Raw genomic sequence first — 19,280 nt, forward strand, 5'->3', positions numbered from 1 at the left:
GCCCAGGAAAGCGCTCGCAGACACGACGTGAGCGTTTTGCCAGGTTTATTTTACTTGTTATACACAGACGATACAAACGGGCCAAAACCGAAACATTTCTCAATGGAGCATGTACTGGTATAAATTATTCAGTTCCACGGACATAACAGAACAAATATAAAAATCACAACATTCGATTTACAGAAGAGTCAAAAATATACACACGTTTATGACCCTGAATTTCTATTAGGAAATTTCCCCGTCGACTGTAATCTAGACTGAATATTTATCCTGATGCATATTTCAGTTTGCAATTGTTTCTTTCATATAAAAATGCGTTAATTATATAGATTTGCTACTCAAAACCCGAAGACTTACTATTCTGCTTCGCCGGGGGGTACCTGGAGGGATATTACTTCTCCTTCATTAATAGAATAAGAGGTTTGCAGGAAGTATCGCTCTTACTTTAGATGCGCAGCTGATTCCCCAGGAAGTCAGATCTCGGTTAGCTACTTTATGAAAAAGTCAATTCCAAAACTAAATGCAATAAAATATACAACTCACAATTCATCTTCACTGGACTACACTATGGTTACCAACAATTCAGTCGTCTATAGCTTTTTTTTTTTTTTTTTTTTAGATTATTCATTACAAAGATTTACAGCAATATAAAGAAAGAGGGGAAAACTGCAAAGAAATTTGAAAAGAGTTTGTCAGCATATTTGGCACCTGCAGGGGCCAGTAATGGATTTGGCACTTGGGGGGCCGGGCGAAGGGAGGAAAGAAATACCACAAAAATAATAATATTGCTGCTGTCGAGCTATTCCTTTTAAAGACAAATACAGAGGCAGTTAATTTGGTTTTTGGAAGGCGTCATGCTACTTTAATGGACTTTCCTACAAGAGTTATTTCTGTTCTTTTGAAGGGAAAGCTCAGCTATTTCTTAGCTGTGTTAGCCCAGGGCACGGCGTAATTATTTCATGCGAGGGATTGCAGAGAAAGTGAGAAACCCATTACCCGCTGCTACAGCGATGGCCCGTTCTGCATTTCCGGGGCGTTTAGAAAGCGTGTTTACCTGGCGAGTCATGGGGAGGGGGCTGGGTAGAGGAAGCAAAAGAAATGGAGGGGAATAAAGAAATTTAAACAAGAGCTAAGCTTTGTGACTTCACAATGAAAACAAAAATAAACAAATAAGAAAGAAAAAAAAAAGGAAGGAAGAGGCTACAATAAATTGAGTAGTATGTACAGGCATTTCACAGGCCTTTTTTTTTTTTTTCTTCCCCACTGTTTCTAGTATCCCTTATTATCCATCCGTGGAAAAAAGGAAGGAAGCGCTGCACGGCTGGCGAGAGTCTAACGCGTCCTACTTCTATGAGTGGAGGGAGCGGCCGCGGCGGAGCTGCTGCCGCCCGCGCCCCCGGGGCACCGCGCGGAGCGGAGCGGCGCGGAGCGGGGAGGGCGGCGGCGCTCGCGGCTCCGTCTCGGCCTCCCGCCCGGGGCCGCGAGCGGTGCGAGGGGGCGGCTCGGGGCGGGGGCCGGTGCGCTGAGCGCGGAGGTCGCTGTGCAAAAGGCGGCGGGGCCGGCGCGGGGCCCGCGCCTAGCTGTGCGAGTAGAAGCCGTAGTAGCCGATGTCCTTGGCGCAGGTCTTTTCGCAGTCCCGCTGGGCGAGCACCTCGCTCTTGAGGGGCGACGAGCTCTCGGACACCGGCGTGTCCGAGGGCGAGATCCTCCTCCTTTTGGCCTGCTCGTAAATCCCAGAATCGGTGGAGTCGATGGACTTAATGGAGGAGGGCGTCTCGATCCAGCTGGAGTCGGACAAATCCTTGGGCTTGGAGTCCTCGGCGCCGGGCAGGGGGGAGCGCTCCGGGGCCAGGCTCTCCGCCTCCTCGCCCAGGTAGGGGTTGCCGGCGGCCACGCGCGCCGCCGCCGCGCTGTTGGGCCAGCACGAGAGCACGGAGCCCGACTTGCTGCAGTACTGCGGGGGGCTGCGCGCCCCCCAGCCCGACGGGTCGGCGTAGTAGCCCAGCGGGCGGCCCGCGCAACCGGCCGCCTGCAGCGGCAGCGCCTTCACGCCGGCCGCCGCGTAGGAGAGCAGCGTGGCCGCGTTGCCCGCGAAGTCGGTGGCCGTGTCGTAGGCGGAGGCGGCGAAGTCGAGGCGGTTGTTGGCAGGGGCGACGAACCAGCGCTGCGGGGAGGGTGCCCCTGGCTCCTCGGCTTGCTGTGGGGAGAGCAGCCCGTTGGTGTGGGGCACGCTGCGGTCGGCGCCGGGCCCCGGGCCGGCTCCTGCGCCGGGGTGGAAGCGGGACTTGGCGTAGTTACTCACGAACTGGTCCTGCAGGAAGGAGCCGGCCATGGCGTAGCGGGCCCCGGGCACGATCTGCGAGCGCGGCGAGTCGTTGGGGGACGGCGTCAGCCGGTCCATGTCGCAGCCAGTGTAGATCCTGTCGAAGACAAGGACACAGAAGTGGGTGTCGGCGACAGGCCTGGTGCCCTGCGGCCCCTCTCCTCGACCACGGCGCCTGCATGTCGCTCTGCACCGCTCCGCACCCCAAACCCGGCGCTTCTGCGAGTCGGCCCCGACGAGAGCCCCGCGAAGCGGCCTATGCGCTGGCTCTCTGAGCGCTCCCGATCAGCCCCGATAGGGAGCCCGAGGGAGAAGCTGCACTCAGAGCAACTCTCAAGACCGCAGGGCTTTGCAGGGCACAGGTTCGCGCTCAGTGATACCAGGTTTTGAGCTCACATCTGAGTTCCGCATCCCGACGGCTTTTCAAGCGCCCCGGGAAATCCTCTCTGTGACACAGTGACCAATACCCGCAGAAGCGCAACAGGCAACGCGGCCGCTTGCAGAGAAAAGCGTGAATGGCAACCCGCGGATCCCTATCGGCTGTTTAACACTTATTATTGAGAGTCACAGACACACCATCAACATTTTACAACGTTTAGATTAAACTAATCTTTAAACACCTACTGTAGGAAATGTAAAACCAGACGCAACTAGTGTTCCCTGCGTGACCTATATATAAATCTCCCATGCTGGGCTGCAATTTGCGGTTATAAAAACTTTAATGGATGAATAACTACTATCTGTATTTAATTCAGGCTAAAACTGCGCTTTAATTAACCCTCCACGCCTCCTGGAATTTCTTATCCAAAATAAACTTGGCCCTTAAGCAAATTCAACGTGCTAGACAACATTGAAGATTCCCCCTCCCCCTGTCTCCTTTAAAGTGACGCCCTATAAAGTTTTCCCTAATAAAAAAAATAAAAATTAAAAATTAAAAGGAGAAAAAGCCTAGAGGCAAAAGCCACGAAGCCTGTTCAGAGGCGGCGCATCCCGCCCGAGGAGCAGCGCGGGGCCCTCCAGGGCGACCAGTCCCGCCGCAGCAGCCGGGACAGAGGTGCCCGGTGCGGGGAGCCGCCACTAGGCCCCGGGCCCCGCTCACACCACTTCGGCCCGCGGCTCAATCCCGCTGCCGGGAGAGCTGCGCTGCGGCGGGAGCGGGTGGGCTTAAGCAGCCGCTGAAACTACGCGTGGGGTTTATGCCCTCTGCACGCGCTGCCTGTCCGGGTAGGGAAAGCGACATTTCCCCGCTCGACGCGGCCGCCCTGTCCCGCAGGGCTGCAGCTATAGACGTGGAGGGGCGAGCGAGCCATGGGAGCCGCGGGTCGGGTGAGCAGGGGTAGCCCCGCCGCTCCGCTAATACGTCGAGCAGCGGCCGTCGGCGCCCGCCGCTCTGAGCGGGCCGTCCCCGTGGTGTCGGGGCGCCCAGGCCCTGCGGCCGGGCCTGGAGGGCTGAAGCCTTCGAGGAGCTAGGCGCACGGGCAGAGGCCGCACAGGGGCCGCCGCGATGAAAACTGGGGAGTTTTCAGCTCTATACAGAAGGGAAATTAATAATAATAACAAACAGCGAAGAAAAAAACGAGACCAAGAATTGTTTCTTCCTGCGGAGTCCGGGCTTATTCACACTCGCCCTGCGCGGGAGCCTCCTGGGAACCGTGAGCTCAAGAGGGCAAAAAGAAACTTGGAAACTGGCGCAGGGACAAAAGTCAGGATAAACAGACACCAACCACCTAGGCGCCAAAGCAGGACGCGGGCCCAGGCGCGCAGGCTGCGCGTTGTGCGGAGCGCGGGCAGCGCCGCGCGCCGCCAGCACCGCGGAGAGCTCAGTGCGGCTCTGCGCGGCCCCTGCGCGCCCGCCCGTCGGGGGAGCGTTCAGTGCCCCCCACCCTTCCTCTCTCCCTCCCTCCCTCCAGAATCCGCTCTTCCCTCGGTGCAGTTTCAAGCCCGCTCAATCCGCGCCTTGCGGCCCCGCGTTTTGACACTGATGCGCGGCCGCAGATGGGGAATAAACCTCGGCATTACTCACGTGTCGTAGTTGTCGCGGAAGCCTTTGGCGAAGGGGTTGTGGTCTATTTTCAGCTGCGTGATCTAGGGGACAGAGGGGCACAAGGCACCTTGTGAGAGTACGAAAGGGGTACTCGAGTTCAGCCAATACATTTTTAATGACCATGCATTGCTCTAGTGGATCAGACTGCATCTCTTTGAAATGCGGAATACAAAACTCCAACGTGCTTTTAGAGATCAAAGGCGAAATTTAAGATCTACTTTATTCTCCCCAAAATAACGATTAAAAGGTTATATTTAACCCCATATTTTCAGAAGTATGATTATTCGTGTTGGATGGCCATGAATCCATTTAAATCTCGACAGGAGTTACCACAAAACGGTAACCAAGAGTTTACATATATCTAGCGATACAATTAAAGCAAAAAGGTGGCCCGAGCATATGTCACTTGAAAGATAAAAGGGGCACGAGTCCACAGCCAAAACAGACCGCTGCAAAACGTAGCCAAGCATTAACGAGATTTTCATTTGAGGAACTTGCTCCGTCGCCCCCAGTGCAGTCAATGAGGTTGTTAATTGATTTTTGCAGATTTAGCGCTTAAGCTCTAGCAGCGATCCGAGCTCTTCCCGACGCGAAGATAACGAGCCGGGGATAAATAGCGGGCTCTAGTCCTAGCAGCAAACGCGCCGGGAGAATTTCTGCTTGGCCCCGCAAGGAAGCCGCGAGCTCGGCAAGGAGCAGCGCGCCCGGGGGCCCGGCTGCCTGCGGGAGCGAACGGGAGCGAACGGGAGCGAACGGGAGCGAACGGGAGCCTCTCCGAGGAAGCGCAGGCACCCGCGGCAGGAGAGCGCGCCGAGGGGTTGGGGCTCGCTAGCCTCGGCGGATGCAAAATGGCAACTTTGAGGCCGAGGATGGGAAGACCCGTGGCCGGGAACACAAACGCGGCGCCCAGGGCCGGGAGCGGAGGGGACCGGGTTGCTCTTTACATCGGTGTTCTGGTAGGCGGTGACCGCGATGAACTGCGTCTCGGGGAAGGTGAAGGTCTGCACTCTGCCCGGCTGGCTGGTGTCCTCCGTCCCGTCTTCGTTCACCTCCACCACATGCAAGCGGGGCTGGTATTTGTGTAGGGACTGCAAAACCACCATCTGTCGGGCAAAGAGAAGGCAGGGAGGGGGCCGGGGAGAGAAGAGGGGATTAGAGCGGGGAGGACGGGGCGCGCTGGGGTGCGGAACGAGCCGCAGCCGCGGGACCCGCCGCGCACAGGGAGACACCGGGCAGGCACCGGGAACCTGCGAGGCCGCCGACAACATAAGTGAGGGGCTTGTGTTTTAATCCCCCGCCCCCGTTTTTTCTTTTCCACCTAACAACACGATCCCATAGAGATCCGATCGAAGACTGGGGGACTTTGTCTAAAGCAACAAAAAATACGGCTTGCAGGGCATCTCTCTCACTGACCTGCCCGTTGTTGTTTGATGCTCCTTTATTGTTTGTAAGTTTTAGTTTCCCAAAGGAGATTTCCTGACGCATCCAGTGGGCACCCGTGTTGGGGGAGTCGGGGTGCATGTACACACGATTTCCTAAGCAAAACAACAAAAACACCAGCACATCACAGCTCACCCGCTTAGTCTGGCTTTGCCACTACAGCCGAGCATGGGGTCTAAGCACCGTGTTAAAGTTAGCAGCATTTTACTGCTGAAACTCCCTCCATTTTACCCGAGCATCATTAAAACAGCATTTTCCAAATATCTTTTACTCTATCCCCCACCCCTCCATTTATTTAAATAGCATCATTGGATCATTCTCGTTTAAGCAATCGCCTAAGACACTCCACAAAGGCTTTAATTAATCATTCTCACCTACATATGTGTCGGGAAAAGTGTTAATTGGAGGAACTTGCCTTGTACATTGGTGTCCGCCTTGCCGCAAGGAACCCATTTGCCTCCCTGAAATCTCCAGTGGTTGGGATCCGCCAAAATTACATCCACAAAAATATTGTAATGAGCCGTGGGATCGAGACCAGAAATATTAAAACTTAGGAAAGGGAACATGCGCCTATTAAACGAAAAAAAAAAAAGAAAAAACAAAAAGAAAAATCCAGCACCAGCGATACACACATAGGAAGCAGCCCGTTGTACCTTATCCTCAGAGCGCCTAGTAGCGACGGAGGGAAAAAAATCAAAAACTCCCTCCCCGAAAGGCTGAGCCCTCCGCGGGGAAGGGCCGGGGAGCGGGGACCCTCCGGAGGCAGCCCCGGCTGCGGCTCCCCCGGGGCGGCGGCGGCGCCGCGGCCGCTCGGCCCGGTCCCCCGGCTCGGCTCGGCTCGGCGCGGCGCGGCGCGGAGCAGCGCGGAGCGGCGCTTACCTCCCCTGCTTGGTGATGATCATCTCGGTCTGGTGCCGGTGGAATTTGAGCCAGAGTGGCCTGTTGCACAGGTAGACCTGAGCCTTGCCGGGCACCAGCCCCGGCTGCGTGGAGGAGAACTGGTAGAAAGGAGCCCCTTGGTAGGAATGGCCGTACTGCTGCGGGTACGGGTAGCCCGCCGCGGGGTAGCCTTGCGGAGAAGAGTTGGACAGGAGGCTGTTGTAAGCTCCGTTGGTGATCACAGGATGGTGAGCCATGTAGCGGCTGGGGCTGGCGATGGAGAAGGCTGGGTGAGCAGGTCCATGCTGGCTGGGGTAAGGGAACATGGTACTAGGAGCAGAGGCAGCAGACTGGGGCTGGCTGGACTGAGAGAGCAGATAGCGATCTGCAGCAGATCCATCGAAACTGTGACGAAGCTCAGAGACCCCGTCCAAGACGGGAGAGAGTTTATTTCTCTGGACGTCCCCTGGTGTGTCCTTGGAGTCAGGAAAATTGTCTGTATCTGACTGATTCGTCATCCCCCTGGTAATTTTTTTCAAAGGTGAACTTCTCTCCAGGTTGTCAGTGGTCGAGATAATGGGATGATCATGCAAGGCAAGCTCGGATCCGCCTGCATGTGGGTAACTGCTGCTCACATTGAGAAATTTCTTGGAGAGCATGATAGAGGGAGAAAGACAATGCTCCAGCTGCATAGCTCTAGCACCACAGGAATAACCCTTCAGTCCCTGGTTCTGGAAGGGCTCCTCAGTATCAGAAGCTAGACATCCTGGGACCCTCACTAGACAGAAAGCACTTCATCCACCAAATGCTTCCCAAACGTTTGATTTACTTTTTTTTTTTTTTTTTTCCTTCCCTGGGAGAAGAGATTGGCCAATTGACACTATGCAGCAATCAGGAAAGACTCACTTTTGATCTTGCTGCTTGTGGAGAGGATGAAACGGCTCCTGCCATTGGTTAACCGCTGACAGTAATTTAATTAGATAGACATTAATTAGGATAATCACCTGGCTCCTGGTCGCGACGATCATGGCAAATTGAAGGAGATGATTTTATTGTGAGATAGGAGGAAGGCGAGGTGGGGGGAAGGGAACCGTGTGTTTGCTATAAGAGCTCGTTATTACGCGACCTTTCCAGAATTTTTGTTTATTTATTTTTTATGCCTACGGCTGGAAATACCCGCCCAGCGCCGCGCTCCCCCGAGCACCGCGTGCGCGCCCCTTTGCCCGGCCGGCGCTCCCGCGCAGCTCCGCGGGGCGCACTGCTCGCCTGCCCGCGGCGCGGAGCCTCCGCGCGGCCCCGCGCCCCGTCGCGGGGGAAACGCAGCTCCCGTCCCCATTAAAGCGCGGCCCGGCGGCCTTCCCCCCGCCGCAGCGAATCAAGTTCTGAAATAATCATAAGCCGCGCCGCCAAAGTGCCCTAATGTGTTTGCCGTGATGTTTACGGCTTCTTTAGGAGATAAATATTTCATCTGGGCGCTGTAACGCCGCAGATTATCGGCAAAACGCCGCGGAGGGCGGGTTCGCCTCCTGCCGCTCGCCGCGGGGAGATCCGTGCGGCAGGTTCGCCCTGGGCGCCCGCCTCGCGGCGGGGACGCGCGTGGGCCCTCCCGGGGCGCGGAGCCCGGCGGCCGGAGAGCGGAGCAGCCGCGGCCCCTGCGCGGGGCTCATTGACGGCGGGACCCTCCGCGGGGCGCGGATGTGCCGGAGAGCTGCCTGTCCCCTCCGCCTCTGTGTGCCCCGGCCGCTCCTGTGCCTCCTGCACCAGCCTCCTCGCTTTGCCTCTCCTAGGCACCCTGCGAGGTTCCCAGCACCGATATGTGCCTGGGGAGGAGTTCTCTTCCTTCATTTTCCCCCCCCTTTCATATTTTCCCCTTTGACTGTTTGGGCTTCTAGTGTTTGGCGGATCCCACCTCCTTCCAGCTGACACCTGCAGCCTGATCCACATCTCGGTGGTGGCTAATGCAGCCAGGGACATCCCGTGGCAAAACCAAACCCGGCTGGAGCCAGGCTGAAACTTTGCAAACACTATCGCGGAGACGGCTACGAGCTGGCTCGCCTCTCACAACCCCTATTTCCACACTCCCAAATCTCACCGCAACCCAGTACTTTCTTCTGCTGCTTAGTTGTGACCTAGTGCGGTTATTCGGCGTTTCGTGGAAGCCTGGCATACATGTTCTCTGCAAATAAAGTATGCCAATAATCTTCAATGAAGCAAAGAGCCAACACAAGTTTATGGTTTTATTCACATGCTGTTGGTAAGGCACACGCAGCATCCCATACCTCCTTTTGGTGTGAATCAAACAGTTTGATCAACAACAGCATTAAATACTGCTCCTGCCACTAGCGCTCCCACCCTTGCACTCCCCGGCTTGGAACTGATTGAAAGCTAATGGGGTTAGATATACGGGCAGGAGATGGGTCAAAACACAGATAACCATCGGGAAATGCTGCCCTAAATTACACAGCTAAACCCATAGCCATGCAGGGCTGCAATGAATTCCACGGTGTGCTGCCAATCACGCAAAGTGCTAATATATGCCAAAAATCTTCAGTGTGCACAACTCCTAAACTGGTGTAATAGGTGGGTTTGCCATGGCAGGTGGTGTTATAGAATTGTCACAGAATGGAGGAGGGAGCCTCGCTAATACAATATGCCAGCCCTGCGCGCTGACAGGTGACGAGGGGTCAAGCTGTTAATGAAGGTCTGCGCTGCTGCGGCGGGAGCCTCACAAGGTGGCTGCTTGGAAGCCTCTTTCTTCCTCCAAGATGCTGTAGGGGCTGCTGCTTTTCAGGGTACCGCCTGCACGCATGCTTCGAAATGCTCCATCTCCTAAAACACTAGGCGAAAAGGAAGAAAGATGCCCCAAACCTTAGCCTCGTGGGTTTTCACACAGCTTTGTGAAAGGAAAATTGTGCATGCAAAACAGACTGGGCCCTGGACAGAGCGGACCACAGCCCATGCTGCAGACCTGCTCGTCCCACGGATTGTCTTCCCCTACTCCCTGCAAGCTGGAGATTTGCAAAACTGATTTAAAACACGTGAGACTTGCTAGTGCAGCTCCTGCTCGCGCCGGCCTCTCACGCGCTGCGATAGCGGCGGCATCGCAGCAGCCGCGTCTCTGGTTCTGCAGCGCCACGGGACCCGAGGGCTGCCAAGCCTGGCGCCCCCCTCACTGCGGGGCGCGTGGGGACAGCGGCACTGCCGCCACCCAGCAGTGGTGCCCGTCCCCGGCTGTCCCCAGCTGACCCCGCGATGCAGCCAACCCCTCTGCAGGCAGCTGCGAGGCCCGGGCACCCCCGTGCTCAGCAGGAACGCGGTCTGCAGGGCACGGAAGCGCTTCCAGCGGCTGCGGGGAGCGCCCTGAGCACCGCGGCTGCCGCCTCCCTGGTCACAGCCCCACTGCCCGCCAAGGGGCAGGACAGGGACCGCAAGGAGGGCGGCTGCAAAAATCTGCACTCGTTTCCCTCTGAAGTAAATGCTAAATATACTCTGAGATAATGTAACTTGCGTTATCTGAAAATAGTGAATTTGCCTAGATATGAAATTTTAAATAAAATAAAAATGCTTGAATTTTAGTCAATAAGCAGCAGAAAATTAGCAGACACTAGGTGGAAAAAGACGACAATTTTGGGGGGACTATTATCCACTATGCAAGTAAGTTAAATAATTTAAAAATCATCTTTAACAAAAAGAGATGGATGTAGCCATTTTAAAGTATTCACCTGCCTCAGAGCAGCCTATTTTTTTTCTCGTAGTTAAACAAAATATAGTCTATGAACTGAAAGAGAACACACTTGATCAGACTAAAGAATCAAAGCTGCCTAACTACTATCCAATACGTAAAAGTTTGGGAGAATGATTTTGTTTTCTTTTTTTTTTTTTTTTTGTTACTTGGCTTTGCTTAAAATCCAGCAATCAACCCACCTGCCTCCCCATGTTTCCCCTTCTTGTCAGTGGAAAGGGCTTTAAATGTCATATTCCACTTGGGACTCATATATATTTAAATAAAAATATATATTTATTTATATGTATGGACAGCTCATATACCTTCCCTCCTGTCAGACCTACTTTCAGAGGACCAAAAAATTTAGCATAGGCTCTGCTATTTTAATGATTATTCTTGAAATACTGCTACTTACGACTCTGCTTGTGAGAGCATCGGGCAATTTTGTTATCAGCAAAGCTGCCTTCCAGTTCTTAAGGGCAACTGTCTTTTGCAGTTATTACGGCTTGAATAATACTGATACGCAGCTGACACAGCAATTTTTAGTTATTTTCTTTTTTTAATGTCCTCTGAATTCAGTGCTATTACTTTGTGTGTGTGTGTGTGTGTGGTAAGTACTTAGTAATCAATGGGAGGCAATTTTATTCCTTTGCTATCCTACAAATTCGTATCTCAGTAGTTTTATAGTAAGTAGAAAAGTCAGATTTCACCTGCAGTGCTTTTTCCTACACTGTTAATTTCTTCCAACTTTCACCGAAAAGAGGCCTTCCAGCACTTCCAGACAGGTTTGTAAATGTATTTTTATTATGTTGCAACAATCAAAATATATATGTACTGCTGATTTCCCCCTCCCCCTGCCCCATATTAAATGAAAATGTAATACATTTTGCCAACAATGTGTTCTTGAATTGCTTTGGAATCTGTAAAGACCCTGACATAAAGAAACAGAAGCAACGGCACAATTAGAGACCGAAAGTGTTTTTGTGCTGCACTTACACTGCAAATGAAGTCAGATGTCTCCGTTTAATCAAACTTAGCCTCAACAAGTCTCTGGCTTGTACTTGAAACAATAAACAAATATACACAGAAAACACCATAAGCAGCAAATTGGTTATTTAAATACAACTGTATCCAACATGGCAGCTAAACACTGGACAATGTTTGAGGTCATCAGCACATCCACATGCTCTTCTAAATGACGTTTGGGGTCCTGAAATACAAAGTATGCTATGAGACAAATGGCTGAAAAACATCACTGAAGGATTCCATATATTTCAGTTCTATTTAAGAAGACTGAATTAAAGAGCACAGGTTAGCGAAGCTCCCAAGTTTTCCTTTCTAAGCTGGCAAATGAATGAATTTCCATGAATAAGATTTTATGAGTCCTTACAGTCATTCAGAGAAGCTGAGGACAGGTAAAAGGAAGTAAATTTCTATCTAGCACCAGAAGAGAAACCACGAAAGCTCCAAGTCCTACAAGATGCCACAAACCATTTGGCAGGGTCTCCCAGGCTTGGGAAAGCTCTCATTCATCTCAGCTATCCAGAATTTCGCTCTGCCTGCTAATAGTCTCTTAAATTTAAAAGAGTATTAAATTTATAAGTATCTTAAACTTCTCAAATTTAAAAACTCCAGAATGAAAACCATGAAAATCCCAAAAGGTACATCACATAGGTTAACAGACTGAAAAACCCATATAGCAAATTAACTTGGTAATAGTACAGCCATAAAAAACATTATATAAAAACTTTAGAGGAAATTCTGATTCCATGCAGATCAAAGAGCATGCACGTCAATGAGGCCAATATTTTAATCCTAGTTCTGGTATGGTGCAACATGTTTTCATAGATTGTACAAATTTGTGTTCTAATCCTGTAAAGACTCAAAACTCTTACACATAGACTTTGAATAGTCTTACTAACTGCAGTAAAATTAACATTTATTTCCATGGAAAAAAGAGGGAAAAAGCCTATTTATATATGCAAGTGTTCTGCAAAACTGAAGTCTCAAAAACCTTTTGAAAATACACATCCCCACACACTATTACTCAAATTGATGTGGGCATTTTTACGCATTTGCAAAGAATAGATTATTTCTGGTTATAAACTTAACCACACACGTACATATATATATATATACACACACTCAGAATTACCATTAAGTAATTAGACTACAATAAGTAGTCTATTATTATCACACACATTTCAGAAAAAAATATAAATATTATTGTTGCTTTTGGAAATCTGTATCATTAGAAACTTCAAAAAAATCAAAATAAGATTTTAACCACATATTCATAATGATTTAAATGAGAAATTAAGTTTAGGTTCTATTTGAGATTTTGTCATAATCCTTAAAAATATATACTTCCCTACATTTTTTATTTTAAATATATATATATTTATGTATATGTAGGTGTGCATAAACACACATGTATAAATCTGTACATATAAGGGTTATAATGCAAATTTATTTTGGCCACTGTTCTGAATGCTGCAGAAATACACGAGTGACTAAACAACACTACAGATATGTTTTGACACTGCTGCTAGAAGCTGACATAGAAGAGTAATACAGAACCCTTTAAATTCTTACAGTACTACTAGCAATACAATAAATGCTGTTCCTTTAAGGAATTACTGAATGTTTTTAAAGATACTTGTTTCCATTGTCGTTCTTGAATTTTGAAGAAAATCTCTTACCAATTTGATTTTGGTCCTCCTCTACCCCACCACAGTACATTTCCTCAACATTTAGATTAAAATCAAATATAGAAATAGTTTTCTGTCAAATTATTTACAAGGATACTGTAGCCTGATACTGCAAAGAATAGATTGGATTGAGTAGGTGTTTTTGATTTCAGCTAACCTGTTTTTCTTCAATATCAGTGTGGAGCAACGTGGCCTACTTGTGAACACGTGCACTGGAGCTGAGCACCCTCCCACAGTGATCATGAACTGGGCATGCAGGCGAGCTGCCTCTTTAGCTGCGGTAATTCAGAAACCATCTCCCTGCCTTTTTGTCTGTTTGCCAGTTTGGGCCTCCATGGTTTTGGTCTCTCCATACCACTAAAACAGACTTAGATATTTTTATGGATCTCCTTAGAGGAAAAAATGAAAAATCTGTGGCATCCGAAGAGTACTCAGCACCTAATACAAATGCATGTGGAACATGACTTGCAGGTATTCTGCAGATTTCCTAAAGTCAAAAGCCAATTACACCTGACACAGCAATATTGAGCAAAAATAGATTAATTATTTGCAGAGTTGAGAATCTTGTACATAGAACTAAAATCACCTATGCACATGTAAGGAAATTAATATTTAGAATGAACCAAGCTTATCATTCCACCTCACTCTAATTCATCGCACCTCACCTGCTTGCCAACATTTTTTATTGCCAGCTGTTCAGGTGTCATCTTATCTTCTTCTTCAACAGCCTGTGAAAGAAACACAGAAAAGGTCAGTGTTTCAGAATTCATTTACTTTTTCCCCAAGCCACAAGATTCTTAAAGTATAATTCTCTCTCTCTCTCTCTTCTCTCTCTCCCTCAAAAAAAAAAAAAAAATCAAACAGCAACACATTTCAGAAAGTCAAAAGAAAAGGCACTTCAGCTTTTCAACAGGCATGTTTTTAATTACTAAGTGATAGTGCAAAAGATCAACAGGAACACTCATGAATGGTTTTATTGTTAGAAAAGCAAGATGTATTCACGAAACTGTTTTAAGTAAAAGTCTTAAATTATGTGTATTGCTAGTCAAAGGTAGTTAAAGCAGTAAGGCAAAAATCAAAATTACCTACATTACTCCAACTATTGAAGGTTTGATTCTCAGTAAATCTTTATATACTATTTAATCCAAGTTACCTCCTTTAATACACTTTTATAACTTCTGTTGTCTTCAAATACCGTGTCTGTATAAAGTAAATCTGTTTACTTACCTAGTAAATATGACTTTGATTTTTGTTCCTTTGTTTAACAAGAAGTTTAAAAAAAGGTACTTTTGTAATTTCAAGAATGATTGACACTACTGAGGGAGTGCTGAGATTTAGAATTCATAAACAGGTTTAAGTGTAAGCACTAGTATTAAAACAGTACAAATCACTTTCTCACAAAAGCATTATTTTCTTTATCTAAAAGGACATGGACTTAGGCTCTGCAATGAGGAAGTATCTATCAATCTACCTAATGGAATAATATTGATAGATCTTTATTCTACTATACCCAAGTCTGATCAAGTAGTCCTTGACTAAAGAAATGAACACAATCAATTGCTTATTTTGCCCTCTAGGATCTGTACATTCTCTTGGCAACATTTACACACTAAATTAATTATTCCCATTTTAGAGCTAAACACTTAATTAAACACTTTTCTAGTTTAGATTGGAGAAAAAAAAAGAAGATTGAAGAGTTATTTTGGTACTTCAAAAAAGTTAATAGGTAACTTCATAGGAAAGTGATACACAGCTGATGAAAAACTCAGAAACAGACTCCGCAAGGCCATTACAGATGTACTTCTTTGTCTATAATTTAACCAAATTATGCATAATTTAACCAAACCCAGTTCTCTGTAAAACAATTTGCTGAATAAAGATCATTCAAAACAGCATAAAATTCCTAATCCTGAAAACTGGTATGATAGTAAGCACTATGACTCAAAAGAGTTCCTGCAACTTCTACTCTAGTCCTTGCAAAATGGACTTCTGAAATGAAGCAAACTTCACAGACAGTTGCAAATACCCTGTCGTTTTGGAATGCAAGTACCTTGTTATAATTCTTAGCTAATTCCAACATCTCCTTCACTACTGTTTCGTTCAGTTTGCAATGTTCACTGTAGTCCTGGAGCGTCAAACCTTCCATCCAACTCTTCTTATGTAAGTTTAGCAACATCTGCAAAATAAAAACTGCTTAAAACATGCATCATAAATTACATACTATCATAACGAAACATCTACTTGTCGTATTATAAACGGAGCTAACGGACCACCCCACAAGCTGTTTTTGAAATACGAACCTTGCTTTATCGAAGATTTATGGAGATACTTGATGCCTCATATATTAAATTTCTTATGACTTAGCCAAAATTATTCAGTGATTTCCAATGGTGCCATTTACATAATGCAAAGCCCTTAAGCCAAATATGCACTTGGAAGTTTAGAAAAATTAGACTGGCCAAATTCTTGTGTTTTAATTTAAACCACCTCTGGAAACTTCGTAACCATTTCCCAAGGTAGCTGGTTTTGTTCAATCAGTTTCTGCATACAGATCAGCAAATGCTCCTTAGGAACACTGAGGTCTTGACAGTGTGATTCTGTCCTAAAAAGGGCTACGAATTTCACAAATTCTTCTCAGCTCCCTGATCTGCATACATATTCTACCATGATTCAAAGCTGTTTTTATTACTTCTAGCCCCCTAAAGTCAAAGTGAGAAAACTATTCTGACCTGTGCATCATGAATTCCAACTGTGAGATCAAGTTGTAACTGTAATAAAGCCATGAGCACACACAGGCATAACTGAGAACAGGATCTGCCTTTTCAAGCCTTAGCTTCAGTAGATGATAAATAAGCTTTATTTCCTTTTTTGTCCAACTAGTTGAGATTGTAAAGCTGGAGGATTTTACTTGTAACAAGGGTAAATTTGACATTAAAGTTACCAGCACTCAGTGGACGGTAGTTTTTTTGTAAATGCACAAAGTTAATTAGGACATCACTACTTCCTGAGAGTAGATGAAGTCTCGGGCAGCTCCACTTACACCCCATGAAAGCACCTTCTGCAGAAATGACTATAAGTCAAAGGTTATAGGCAAAGATGCCTATAAAGAACCTGAGATGCCTTTGTCATGCAATTCCATTTCAGCTTCAGGAATTCCAATCTGTGATTGCAAACCTAATGCAGCTACTTTAGCTTTCGGACACATCACTGAACTTGAAACTTTGAAGTGGTCTCAGCATGAGGACTTCCCAGCACTGTACAACCACTAAGAACAACAGCTTAGTAAAACATTTGGAAAAAAATGCTGTAAAATACTGATATGATTATTAGAACACGTTTTGGGGAAGTTTCATCATCATCACTATATACATAAACAGTTTCTGGAAGAGGCGTCATGTACTTCAGAAGAGTTAAAATACCTACTAAAAATATCAGCAATTAAAATCACAATATTGCCACAACTTTAAATAGACATATAATGTTCTTTGTACTTTGAATAAAAACTAAAATAGTTACCTTCTGTTCTAGTTCATTCTTCCTGTAGTTGATAGTGATGGAATAGTAATGTCTGTTTAGTCCATGAATTAGTGCCTGCAAGATTGAGGAGCAAATGTGCATAATAATTACCTGCCACTGAAATATGGAAGTACTAGAAGGAAGAGTTCATTTAAGAGAGCCATCTTCAAATACACTTAAAAAAAAGTCAGACACTATGGGTATGTACCAGCTGACACATCTTCTAATTCCCTCCTCCAATATTTGTAAACTAATAGTCATACTTTCTACTTCTAAAAAAAAAACAAAATAAAACAACGACAACAACAAACCTCTCACTAAATTTGGCTATCACTTGTGATAGTAAGAGCTTGATATTGAATACAAATAAAAAAATGCCAGCTAATTATTCTAAGCGTACATTCTAAGCTATAACACAATGAGAATAGCTGAAATTCACAGCTGTTAATTAGACTATGTGCAATAAGTTCATCTTGGATATTGATTTTTTTTTGAATTCTTTAAATGCTAAAATCTATCTCATAATTATACCGTTTGCAGATCCATCCTTTAACTTGTATTTCACAATCTCAGTGACCTAGATTACCCACTTTTCAAAATTTACTTTTGAAATTTGTGACTTAAGTATCAGTTGGTTTAAGATTCAGGGTTTTAAGAAAATTCTATGATAAATGTTCATCATAACAAAAGTCTGTTTTCAAATAAAATTTTACATTGTGAAGTATATATTTAGAAATATGAGATATGTTTCTTCAACTATGGTAACTCATGCTTAAAGTATGTATAATCCCTGGTAAATATTTTCTACGTTTCAATCATGCCACCTCTTTTATGTTTAAATATATTCTGTAGAGCTATCCAGAATGAGTATGTATTTGCATCTTTTGCAAATTAATATTTCAGCATTCCAAAATTATCTTTATGAAAGCTGAAAATGTTCTCATACATACATTCGAAACATATTTCTTTTGTGAAGATTCACATACAAATCTACAAGACTACTTAAATGGTTACAAGAACCAACAGTTACGTATAATCATTATTTGTGCCACTGAGTATAATAAAATCACTTAGGTGATGGCCAAAGTTACATGCAATAAGTAGCTTTCATTGAAATTTACTTATCCTGCTCAAGGTTATTGTATAAGAGCTTTTTTTAAAAACAAGCAAACAGAAAACAAAACTGCAGCTGTATATGGTTACGGGATTTTTTTTTTAAGTTCCTGGAATACATGATCTTGCCTTCCCCTACTATCTTCTCTTTTTCCTCCCACCTCCCAAAGCACTCTTTAAAAGAGTGGACAAATGTAAGAGGTGAGCAACTGGTCTGCTTCAAACCTGAACTGTAGTTTAGTTCTGGAATAAAATCAAGCTACATACAATTCTTATTTCTGAGATGTCAAGGAATATCTTAAAATCATTTTGAAAGAAAGAAATGGAAGTTTGGGCCCAGGTGAAATCAGTATTGAGTTTGCTACTGACCTCAACTGGATCAGAATTTTACTCATGATTTTAGAGTAATATCAAAACTACTCTGATTCTTACAGAAAGAAACTTGGATCTTAAGAACAGAGCATTGTTTTAAACCATAATTTTTAGCATAACAGTGAAATTTGAAACAGCTCACTGCCAACTTGCAAAAAAATCAGCAACACAAAAAGTATCCACTCAAACAACAGAAACCCCAAACTCCCTTGGGCCAGAATACGTTGTGCTGCAGTGACAAAAAGCTTTAAACAGAGACTATATTAAAAACAAAACCAAACAAACCAAAAAAACCCAAAAAACCTGAACACTACTCTAGGGTTTTATAAGGTAGGTCATTACACATGGTCCATAAAAGCCCACTAGCACAATCTCCTAAAATACTCAAGCAGGGGCCTGCCTGTACCCAATCAAGAGTATGAACTGGTTCTTTCGTAGTCATTACACTTTGAAGCATTCACTGATGCAGAAATAGAAAACAAACCGTACCAAGGTCTCAAGCAGACCCTGCTTTGTGTTTCTGAATATTCTTCATAGTATGCTTATAAATGGGAGGTTTCAGAGCGTATGTAATAGAAAGTAACTGATGCTTTGGCAAGATAGGTTTATGGTGATCTAGTAACTCTCAGAAGACGGGTGTCTCAAAGAAGCCCAGCCCTTACTTCCCCATCTACCACGGCCAGTGTGTTGTATTTCTCTGGGATGCTTGCCTAGCAAGTACCATTTTCACTGTTCATGTAATGGATCATAAGAGAAGCAGTTAGATTCCATGGCTGCAAACACAGGTGTCTTCTCGAAGTTACAATAAGGGGATGAAGTTTTCCAGGGGAAAAAAAAGCAGGGAGACACACTGAGGTAGAAGAATAAGACAGATAAAAGCATTAATCACTCCAGGGGATACTTGTTCCAAAGCAAAAGCTATTTCTTGAAACAAGGCTTTGCTTCATTGGAGACTAACATGTTTTGCCTTAGTAGTTAAAAGTTAGCCTCAGAAACCAAACTTCAACATCTAAATTTTACAAATGCCTGAAAAGAAGTACCAGACAACATGCAGAAAAGAAAAACATTAGAGATGAAACAATCAGTTAACTGCCCTGTTTATCCATTGGAACTCCTAGTCCACTATTTTTCCAGCAAATTATTGACCTGTTACTATCA

At 46.0% G+C, this 19,280-nt stretch overlaps 2 protein-coding genes across 3 annotated transcripts in view; both read right to left on the minus strand.

Moving 5' to 3' along the window:
- Positions 1–1,486: 1,486 nt before the first annotated feature.
- TBR1 (T-box brain transcription factor 1) lies at positions 1,487–7,770 on the minus strand. 2 transcript variants are annotated; one of them, XM_088519462.1, is made up of 7 exons: positions 6,687–7,764; positions 6,223–6,377; positions 5,781–5,902; positions 5,312–5,470; positions 4,347–4,408; positions 2,303–2,420; positions 1,487–2,197 (listed from the first exon to the last, which is right to left on the minus strand). In XM_088519462.1, the coding sequence occupies exons 1-7, from the start codon at positions 7,376–7,378 to the stop codon at positions 1,577–1,579; spliced, it is 1,929 nt and encodes a 642-aa protein (XP_088375588.1). In that variant the 5' UTR covers positions 7,379–7,764; the 3' UTR covers positions 1,487–1,576. The 2 variants fall into 2 exon arrangements, with proteins under 2 accessions (XP_088375588.1, XP_088375586.1); XM_088519460.1 differs by having other exon boundaries at positions 1,487–2,420; positions 6,687–7,770.
- A 3,421-nt stretch (positions 7,771–11,191) lies between these two features.
- The window catches only part of PSMD14 (proteasome 26S subunit, non-ATPase 14), a 36,209-nt gene continuing 28,120 nt past the window's right edge, over positions 11,192–19,280 (minus strand). Inside the window, exons 7-10 of the mRNA XM_010219243.2 lie at positions 16,638–16,712; positions 15,172–15,297; positions 13,787–13,849; positions 11,192–11,620 (exon numbers count right to left, since the gene is read on the minus strand). Coding sequence (XP_010217545.1) covers positions 11,522–11,620; positions 13,787–13,849; positions 15,172–15,297; positions 16,638–16,712 — 363 coding nt within the window. The 3' untranslated portion in view covers positions 11,192–11,521. The remainder of the gene's footprint in view (positions 11,621–13,786; positions 13,850–15,171; positions 15,298–16,637; positions 16,713–19,280) is intronic.

The sequence above is a fragment of the Tinamus guttatus genome, unplaced genomic scaffold (assembly GCF_059628265.1).
Source record: "Tinamus guttatus ecotype Peru unplaced genomic scaffold, ASM5962826v1 Tinamus_guttatus_pri_ptg000060l, whole genome shotgun sequence".
Lineage (NCBI taxonomy): Eukaryota > Metazoa > Chordata > Aves > Tinamiformes > Tinamidae > Tinamus > Tinamus guttatus.